The following is an 11,025-nucleotide window of genomic DNA, read 5'->3' on the forward strand; positions in this document are numbered from 1 at the left end:
CCGACCACTGTATTCTACCCTTCTAGTATATAACCTTGATGCCTCCATCTTCTTTTATTTCGCTTCATCTTCGTTAAAATATGATGTATAAATGTACGCGGCAGCTGCTACTTGCATGGTGGCCATCGTCGGTAAACAACCCGGACAGAGACAGACTGGTGATCGCAGTGGATTGAAATGAAGTTACGTGCTTAACGTGGTTACGGTTCGTCCTCTACATTTTGACACCTTGTAACCGTATATGCGTAACTCGGTTACGCATACAAGGTTCGGCTCTCACGTGTGTACCCACCTTAATGTTTTTATTAAATCAATAAATTCCGTCGGAATACCAAGTTTTCTTAACACCTCATATACAAAACCAATTTGCTCTATCATCGATCTCCCTTTTGACTGCACAGTATTAATCAAGGGAAATTATGTCTTCTAATATAGTCTCAAACCTGTTTTTTAAAACCTTAGCAAAAGTCTTATAATCAGTATTTTAACAACGTTATAGGTAGGTCTCCAATTTTCTGTTAGAACAAGGTCACCTTTTTTGCAAGTATAGTTTGATTACACCTACATACTGATTCTTAGACATTCGCTTTACATCACATACATAATTTAATAGTCATAAAATCCTGTTTTATAATATTCCAAAATTTCTTATAAAATTCAATAGGGAGACCATCGTACCCCGGAGTTTTCCCATTACACATTTTCTTCATAGCACACCACACCTCCTTTGACTGAATCTCAGTATATAAAGCTTGTAGGTTTTGACCATTGAGGACTGGCCGACACTTGTTCAAAAAATAGGCCATACTAGTATACTGTCAGTCACCTTCAACAAAACGAAAACATGTTCTCAAAAATATTCCTTAAGGGGGCCGGCCGGAACCCCTATATACAGTGGTATAGGGCGAAAAATGCAAAGTCATGAAAAAATTCATGGAGCTTCATATGGCAATTGAGAATACGTATACGAAATATTTCGTCAAAATTCCTCTTACTTTCGTAGTTACAAGGTAATTAGTAAACATAACTCAATAAGCCTAAAAACATTCATCCATACAAGAAAATGCAATATTTCTTCTGTTATCGTAAATTTTGATAATTATTGGCAAAGAAAGTTGTGAGAAATGGCATCTGTAGAGATTTCGTGCTCGCAGAAGCGAGTATCTGCTATCTGGTTCAACCATGAATCAGTGCGACCATGACCTCAAGTAGATTACACGTTCGAGTTTCACCTCGTGACTTTCGCTTGCTTTTCACGTATGTTTATGAATGTTTCGGCAAGAAGTTCATCATGCCAATGAGGAAAAGCAAGCAAACATCTCGCTAAAACATACAGACGAAGAAAAACTCGCTCAAGCATTATTACAGAATATCATATATACGCGTAGTTAGTGAAGAGAGAGGGAGGGTTGCTTAGTAACGCCCCCTTCTTGCCTGACAGCACACGTCACACTATGCCCAAGGCTACGATCTTTGAGCAAAGAGATCTTCATTTATGATAAATAACATAGTTTTGGTTTTTTAATACCCAAAATGGACTATGAAATTCATAATAATCATGATTTATTAAATTGTCTTTGTAAAAAGAGAGTACATCTTCGAGTTTCACCTCTGACATTCTCCTGCATTTATGTTTGTTTATCTTTGTTTCGGCAAGAATGTCATCATGCCAACAAAGAGGAAAATACAAGGAAAACATCTCGCTAACATACAGAAGAAGAAAATTCGCTGTAATAAGCCGAGTTAGTGAAGGGAGAGAGGGTGTTACGTAGGAAGGAGTGGCCCCATCTTGCCTCAAGCGTCAGTGCCCCAGGCTACGATATATGAGCAAAGGGATCATCATTTATGATTAAATTATGATAAATAAAATAGTTTTGGTTTATTAATACACAAAAAAGAAATATACATTCATAATAATCATTATTTATTAACATTGTCTCTATAGAAATACGAAGGAAAACTTTGAACGCCCGTATCTCAAAAACTATACTTATTGACCTTCAAAGTCTATCTCCTCACTTAGTTTTAAAGCTATAACATTGGAATTTGGTATATAAACTCAGAAAAGACATTATAGAACAACCAAATAGAAGCCCTTTTTTCCCAATTTTGTTTTCGTCTTTTTTTTATAATTTAAATTTTTTTTCTCGTGATTTTATAGGGTTTTATTTTTTTACCATATTGAAAATTCATATCTAGCAAAAAAATGACTTTTAGAAAAAAACTCTCCATTTGATTGGAGGTCTACATCAGGTCTATATATGGTAGTAATCCCATGTCCTTAATATTAAATATCAAGAAGGGAGGATAGAATTTGAAAAGTGGTTATTTTCGGGATAAATCGCCCCTGGCGTCACAAAAAACCGAAGTCAGAGGCGAAATTCATATGCGGTTTGGAGATGTCCCAAGTCCACCTTATTAAGTGGTATGAATGTCAAAGTCCTGTCGTTAAAAACGGCATTAGCCGGCCGGCTTCCCCCTTAATTCGCACAGGAATCGCATTCGTCCCCTCAACAGTTGTGCCATCTTCCATTTAAAGTTTAATAAAACAATTATTTATTCTTTTAGTTCTCTCTTTGCCAAGCAGACAGGAAGAGACTCTCACCTTTCACCAACTACTCAGTTTTTATCCTAACCTTCACACCCTCTAAAAATCTCATTGTTACAAATTCTCTTTTTCAGTGTTTGGATCATGTCGTACATATCCACCGTTCTATAATGGACATCATTTAATTGTTGCAACTGGACATCATTTAATTGTTGTAACCTCCAATGTAATAGGTTCAGTGTGAGGTTGGCCGACATGGGGTAGCCTAGCTTAGCCTAAACACGTGAACATAGCCTAAGTTAACTCTCACCTGCCGAAGGAGAAATATCTTCATTAGTGATACCGTCTTATCATACGCTATCATTGGTTTGATGTATTCAGTTAGCATAACTCAGGCTATCCCATCTTCGTTTATTCGGGGTGAGAACGATACGACGACGCACTCAGCATGTCCTTTCTTGCTAGCTGTTTACAAAGTGCGCGGGAGTTCATCCTGCGTGGGTAAAGCTCACAACATTACAAAACAGAACCATTCCTTTCTTGATACATATGTACTACAAAAGTTACTTTTACAGAGGCGCAAAAATACACATAATACACGAATACAAAATCACATTCATGAGCAACAAATGAATACTGAAACAAAACAATTCTTAAAGAACTTCACGCCTAACATGGCATGGAACCATAGAAAAGAAGTTCACTGCTGATACGCAACATTCAGTAACCCATATTTTTCCTGTGAAATCTTTTTGGATAAATTTAACAAACAATTCTTTACATCGTAACTTTGCCCAATCCCACCATTCCAACGTATCAGGGAACTTACATTTATGAGATTGCACCCGTTTCCACAAGCCTTGAAATTGCTCTTCTGTATTATCAGAGTCCAAAATTTTGACATTCAATTTTCAATAATCTTTAGATGTTTTTAAATCAATAACCTTTATACTCATGAGGACCATGTTGTGATCTGTAAAACTAATAGGGATTTTTTGTGCTCTCGTTATGTGACGGAACAAATTAACGGTACAGATTCTATCTATACGAGACCCAAAAAAATTTTTAACATACGTATATTCCGGGATACCTCTAGAAAACTGATAATTATCATTTAACGCTAAATTATGAACCAGAGTACCAAGAGTTTTTGACACCAAATATCTATTATCATTGCTACAGTCCCTGAGATTTGTCACACAATTCAATCACCTGATGTCAGGGAATCAAAGTTGTGTCTCATAAAAAGATGTGAGATCATTCCAAAAAAACAAAAAAAAAAAAAAAAAAACTCTTCTCTCTCTCTAGTCCTCCCTGAACCTGTAGGGGCATATACGTTTACAATCGGGATAATGCAACTGTTAAATCTTACCCTAATACCCAGTATCCGTCCGTTACAATCTCTGTCTTTTGACAAAACCACTAAATCCTTCTTTCTAGAAATACAGAACATAATCCCTCCTTTTAAATAAACCGTCGAGTTCAATACAATATTACAACATTTACTTGGGTAGTTTAAGACTCGTAGGTCTCTCACATTATGTTCTTGTATCAATAAAATGTCTGTCTTATACTGCGCCATGAGTGATGCCACCTTTATCTGTTTATTTACATCGTTTAAGCCGTTGACATTTAACGTTGCTGTTGTTAAACCATGGAGAAAAAAAACTCATAAGTTTCATCTTGCTAACCGTTTCCATATTTAATATTCCACTGACTTTCAGTAGATGTATCCAAGTATTTTATCTCGCATAAGTCCATATCAGAATCATTCCCAAAGATCATTACATCTGTGGGCTCATCATGTGGCGGGATCACAAGCTAAACCAAAAAACTCTCTAAAACCACATTTGTACTCACCACATACTTGATACACTCAGGGCGAAACAAACAAACAAACAAGGACTACAACCATACAACAAAATACCAATGCACAAACAATCACTAACAGCATAAAAAAAACAATAACATAACAAGTCAATACAACCACCTACAACATCAAGGAACCACAACAACTCACCAACAACAACACTTAACAACTCATAATTCCAACAACTCATCTACAACACAACAGAACTCACAAGCTTAACAACCCTCCAACACACAAGCACAACAACTTCAGAAACACAGGCACAACAACTCTAAGCATACAATATCAACAATAATTCAAACAATAATTAAAAAACACACAATGTAACTGACCATCAATGCCTTCAATACTTACTCTACTGACTACCTTTACTGACTGACTGGCCGGCCAGAACTCTGATCATAAACTGACTGACTGACTGACATGGCAACTGCACCAGCAGACAACCCAGAACTCACCAACAAGCACTTCAATTGTTAACCATCCATCCACCAGTTATGCCATCTTTCTCTCTCTCTCTCTCTCTCGGAAAACCACAAACACAAATACTACACGATCTTAACAGCAACACCAACAATGAAACTTACTCTCTTTCTCATGCAACCCTCGAAGACATTGTCAAATGCAACAAACAGATCGTTCCTCCATATTACCTCCCCTGTTACATTTGACAACGTCTCCTTACACTCACAATCCCCACACTAAATTGCCTTTCGCAAGGATGCTTGGAGGCACCCCCTGCAACTGGTTTGAGGACCTTCATACACCCTTTCATTTACATTAGTATTCACTGCCTCCAAACCACTTTCATTCAGATTCCCATTATCTTCCTCACTATTATCCCTCCAAATTTTATCCACACCTTCCAGCTCTGACTCCACTACCTCTTCCATTTCTGTTACCAAACCACTCAGTTCATTCATAGTTCTATCAAACTCTTGCAAAGACTCATCCTTACTACTCTGCTCCCTTTCTACTGATCTCACTCACCCCTATTAATTCAAACCCACACAAGCTATATGTATCATTCACTTCCTCACAACTATCCGTATTACACACTTTATCAACCATTTGCACTCTAGCATTAACACCTTTATCATGCAGTTCACGCTTCTCTCTTTCATTCCCTTTCTCTACACTCTTCCGTTTTCTTCCATACTCAACCAACACTAACTGTTGATCTCTCAGATCCATTTGTTCACTGACAACTCGGCTCATACTTACTCACCCAACAACCATTTAACATCATCATTCTCCCAAACATAACTGTCACACACTAAAGGACCCACAACTGAATCCCCCTAACAACCTAGTTCCTGAATTCCCAGCCTGACTCATCCTGTTTTTGCCTAAACCCACCCCACTTGTTGCATGACCTTCCATTCCACATTCGACACATTTCACTCGTGGTTCTCTACACATCCTTGCACAATGTCTATTTTTCCCGCAATTACCCTAAATCACATTCACATGGGTACCCCGACATCCACTCACCATGTGCCCTACCTGTCCATACCTGTAACATTTAATATCCCTATCTTTCTTACACTCACTCACTAAATGTCCCATTTGCCCACACCCAAAGCACACTCCTAACGCCCACCGACATTCATTCTTCTTGTATTCTGGCTTTCCACATCTGTAACAATGCTGTTCTCGTTCACGACTAACTGACCCTACTCTTCCAATGCTTGGACTCCGATCTCTCTTAGGTTTTACTACACTTACATCACTTACTCTCACATTCCTATCAACCACTCCGTTCTGCCATTCACCTCTGCCCTCCCAAAACTGCTTCCCTATACTCCTGAAACTCTTGGTACCACTCGGCTACTTTAGTACTAACGATAACACTCCTACTCTCTTTCATACGCCTATCTAACTCATAATCCTCTACTGCTTCTAGAATGTCGTTCCACGTCAACCTTTCATTTGTCCATCTCATTTTCTCTTTACGTTTTAGATTCATAAACTCATATATCGCTCTGGTACAGTGGCCAATAACTTTTTGCACTAACTCCCTAACACTCATTTATCCCTTCGTCCCCCCCAAACTTTTTTCCTTGCTAACGTTTCTAACCTGCACACATACATTGACAAGGACTCACCAACATTCATTCTTGCCTCTTCAAAATCATGCTTTCTCCTATATCAAATGCTACTCTTTATCCTGTTTGGCTGTTCCACAATCCTGGCTATCACACTCCCATATGGCGCATTCCCTGCACTCATCATTACCCCATACATACTCAACAAAAATCCTGTCAAGAAGTTACCTAACTCTCTTGCCCAAACTCTTTTGTTATCTCCATACTTAGCCACACAATACTTTTCATACTCTAGCCCCCTGTGTCCCTATTCCACATTCCTCATACTTCTCACATCGGGGTCCGCTCTCATGTACAACGCCTTTCACACTTCCTTCTCACTCTCACTTTCGCTACTTCCGTTCTGACCTTTCTTACCCTCTTCCGAATATAACGAATCTACTTCCATATTAACATCCATACTTTTAGTCATACCTTTCTTACCCTTATTCTTCCTACTTACTATTTCCCACTTACCACTATCTAAATCACTCTCATCTTGTACCTTACTCTCAACTCTCTTCACATCTTCATTCATTCTCTTCTTATCTTGCCCACCATCCATACTAATCTTCTTCCCTTTAGCCCTTTCCTTACTCTAAAAAACAAACTCCCTTCTTAGCCTTCTGCTCTGATTTATCCTTATTCTGTACCTTCTTTTTATTATCCTCATTTCCACAACCATATCACTTTCCTCACTCACACTTTTCTTTATCCACTTGTTCTTTCACTCTCTTAATCACTCCTGGCCCGTCACAAGAACCAGGATGCCCCCATCCAACCACTCCCTCTCCAAAAATCCCTTTCATCGTATCCCTTATCATCTCTTGCACATCATTCATCATCACATCAAACTTTTCGTCCATCTTCCCAACCATTCTCTCTTTAGACTCTTTCACTGCCTCTTTCATTTCCACTTTTGCACTCCTCAGCATCCCTCCCAATTCCTCTAACTCGCTCTTCAGCTCCTCACACTCTACCCCCAACTTATTTTTCTCTACTTTCAAACGCTCTTTCACCTCTTCTGACAACCTCAACTTCTCCTTCACCATCTCCACTTCAGTTACCCCATTCCATATTCATTTTTCATTCACCAATCACACAACCACCACACCAAGTACCTGCTACGACGTTATGGTGTTGGTCCTCATAGTCGACGTCGGTGCCAGCAAGTGGGTAGCGTTGCAGTGCCAGGTTGTTCATAACACATGTGCACAAAGTTATCTTCTTGCACACCTGTATATCCTGCTACATCGTCGTCCCGAAGACTCGCCATCTCATCTGCAGCAGGCCAAATGCGTTCTCCACCACACAACGAGCGCGAGATAATCTGTAGCTGTATATTCGTTTGGTGGGATCTTGTGATTGGAGGGAGTAGGGCTTCATCAACCACGTATTGAGAGCGAAGGCATCGTCGGCGACTATGTGGGGGATGGGTTCATCGTCATTGGGCAGATTTCCGTCTTGTGGGAGTCCTGCTCGGTTGTTTGTGATGGCCCTGGCCAGGTTGCACTTCTGCCAGGTTCCTCCATCCCCAGCATCTCCTTCTGCACCGACGTCGACGAACAGGAACTTGCACTTTGCATCAGAGAGGGCCATGAGGACGATGCTGTGAAACTTCTTGTAAATGAAATGCAGTGATCCTCCACCTTTGGGTTTCTTGATCGCGACGTGCTTCCCATCCAGGGCTCCCACACAATTGAAGTAGTTCCACTTGGAGGCGAATCGTTTTGCTACGTCATTCCATTCTTCTGGTGTCTTGTGGCACTTCATCACTTCTGGTTTGTATATATCGATAATGGCTTGGCAGCCTACTGGAATAAATTGGCATATGGAACGCTTGGAGACTCTGAAGCTGTATTGCAGGCTTGTATAGTCGTTCCCACTTCCCAGGTGGCAGAGAGTGACCGCCAACTTGAGTCCCACCTCTTGTGCACGCCGCATCTTCGTGTCCTTCTTCTTCAACAGGGGTGTCAGCCTTTCGACCATCTCCTCGAACAATTCAGGGTAGATTCATAGAAAGTTCTTGTGTCCTTTGCGGTCCTCCTTGTTCAGTTCTTGTAGTAGCTGGTCGTAGTCCCCATGTAGTTGCCGCCGTGTCAGCCACTCCCGAGCCCAAATTTGCCCTGCCCTGCCCTGCCATCCTTTCTGCACGGTGCTGGTAGCTGTGGCACTCTAGTACGTCTTCTCAACCCGTCGATGACCTAGACTGCACATAGACACAGGACAGCTACAAAAAATCTCTGGGTCTCCTGGGGTGAGAGGCTGTTTAGGTCCATATTACATGCTGGTTGGGCGTGGAATGAAGGATGTGCTTGGCAGGCCTCTATATATACCCAAGGTTCATATCTGGCACGGTGTGACACGATGTGGTACGGTGCATGTGCAATAATCATGCAAATTTACACATTGTGACTCGTGCGGATGTGCGCGCACTCCGCAACACTGCAAACCTACCGCATACAGACTAACAAAGCCACAAGAGTGCGTGGCCTGGCATAGCAACAACGACCATAACACCGCACCAACTCCGCAACACTCCGCTAGGCACTGCAGGAACACACCTTGAGGTGCCCGTAACCCACCGCCCGGGTCCGCCCCACGCCCCCCAATAACGGTCATTTTTTCTCCCCACCGCATCAATTTTGTAACGGTTTCTTGCGGTCCAATGCCGTAACAACCCTCAACACGAAAGTGCATAGGTGTAAACCTACCTTAATGAACGCTTGGTTTTCAACTTGATTTCGTTGTTTCGGTAGGAGCTGACAGCGTTGCTATTTCTTGTGATAATTTGAAAGTGACATTCACTCTGGTTACGAAGAAAGATGGTATAGAATGGTACTACTATAAGGATTTGCTTGTGTGTGTGCGAGCGCATGCGTGTTTGTATTTGTGTGTGCATACTTGTTGCATACGTTCAATTGAACTAAAGAATTCATTGAAGAATCATTTGAGTAGGGGGACTTTTGTTAACAATTATAAATTGCTTGTGAAAAATTCTGAAAAATTAACCATCACAAACACAAGTCGCTAATGAAACCCCCTCCCCCCCCTTCTGTCTGTCTGTCTGTCTGTCTCTCTCTCTCTCTCTCTCTCTGATTAGTGATCTCTTCATTCTGTATTTCCCATTACCTTCTGTTGTTACTTCTTTCAAGTGAATGGCAGAATACTATTCTTTGGAAGCTTGAATTTCAAGTCAATGGACCCTGTGGTGGTGGGCTTGTTCTATATGAATGAGGTTCATCTTTAGAATGATAATAATAGTAACTTTGAGACTACAACGGTCCCCTAGAAAGGCTAAAAAGGTTTAAATAGAACGGACAACTAGTTCACGAAATCAGGAAACAGAAAACTTCTTAATAGTATCAGACATCCGGTGTCTACATATCCTAAAGAAACACGTGGCCAGCGTTACGCACGAATTCTGTGTCACTGAATTATTATTATCCAATAATTCACGTTACTCATTGGCATAATGATTGTTGACGGACTTGCGAATTGTTAGGGGCAGTCGGTTTGTTTGTTTGTATGGTGTTTTTACGTTGCAAGGAACCAGTGGTTATTCAGCAACGTGACCAACGGCTTTACGTGACTTCCAAACCACGTCGAGAGTGAACTTCTACCACCAGAAATACACATATCTCACTCCTCAATAGAATGGCCGAGAATCGAACTCGCGACCACCGAGGTAGGACGCCAACACCATACCAACCACACCACTGAGGCGCTTTAGGGGCAGTTGGGACGGGTAACCAGAGGTCCAGAGGTCCTGTTCTTGCCCAGAGCCAAAAAAATAAGAAAAAGGTAGAAAGGAAAGGGGGTTTTATAAACCGTATTCATACGGAACAAGGCCACCAAAGGGGCCACTGACTTGAAATTCAAGCTTCCAAAGAATATTTTATGGTGTTCATTAGAAGGTAGTAACAGAAAGTAACAGATAAACAGACAGAAGAGGCTAGTAATTGGAAAATAAAAAATAAATGGACAAATAACTAAATCAATAAACAGACACTCGTAAAATGTAAGGAGATTATAAAATACACACTGTTAGCATTTCACGTTGATCTGTTTCCTTTAAAGAGAAAAAGGTCAAGTTCCTGAATACGCTATTTCGAAAGAAGAAGAAGAAAAACACTACCTGGTCACGGTTTGTGATCCTAAAAAAAATCATCATTAACAAACGTAGCCATTTTCTCTCTCTCTTTTAGTACTGTTGCAACATCACGTATGTTACGCCCACACACATGCAGTATGCTTGCGTAAGGGCTGTTATTATTGCCATAAGTGGTGGGTCTCAATCATAGAGTGCATATCACTGGAGTGGTGATCTTCCTGCCTAACGCGTGACCTCGAGCGGCCATATTGAAAGGTCTCGGTTCAGCTCATGGTACTATATTACTTTTATGATTTTTATTACTACTATTATTTTTATATGTTTACTATTATTAGTATCTTATTATTATTATTAATATTATTTTACTATTGGTATACTATTATATTATTGTTGCCGTTATCATTAT

At 40.5% G+C, this 11,025-nt stretch overlaps 1 protein-coding gene across 1 annotated transcript; it reads right to left on the reverse strand.

Moving 5' to 3' along the window:
• Nucleotides 1–7,753: 7,753 nt before the first annotated feature.
• LOC135216511 (uncharacterized) lies at nucleotides 7,754–8,449 on the reverse strand. The gene has a single exon (XM_064251883.1). It carries the CDS (start codon nucleotides 8,447–8,449, stop codon nucleotides 7,754–7,756), a length of 696 nt encoding a protein of 231 aa, XP_064107953.1.
• Nucleotides 8,450–11,025: the final 2,576 nt, after the last annotated feature.

The sequence above is a fragment of the Macrobrachium nipponense genome, chromosome 6 (genome assembly GCF_015104395.2).
Source record: "Macrobrachium nipponense isolate FS-2020 chromosome 6, ASM1510439v2, whole genome shotgun sequence".
Lineage (NCBI taxonomy): Eukaryota > Metazoa > Arthropoda > Malacostraca > Decapoda > Palaemonidae > Macrobrachium > Macrobrachium nipponense.

Coding starts and splice junctions, on each gene's coding strand:
- LOC135216511 (XM_064251883.1), bottom strand. CDS start 8,449: ATGCGGCGTGCACAAGAGGTGGGACTCAAGTTGGCGGTCACTCTCTGC.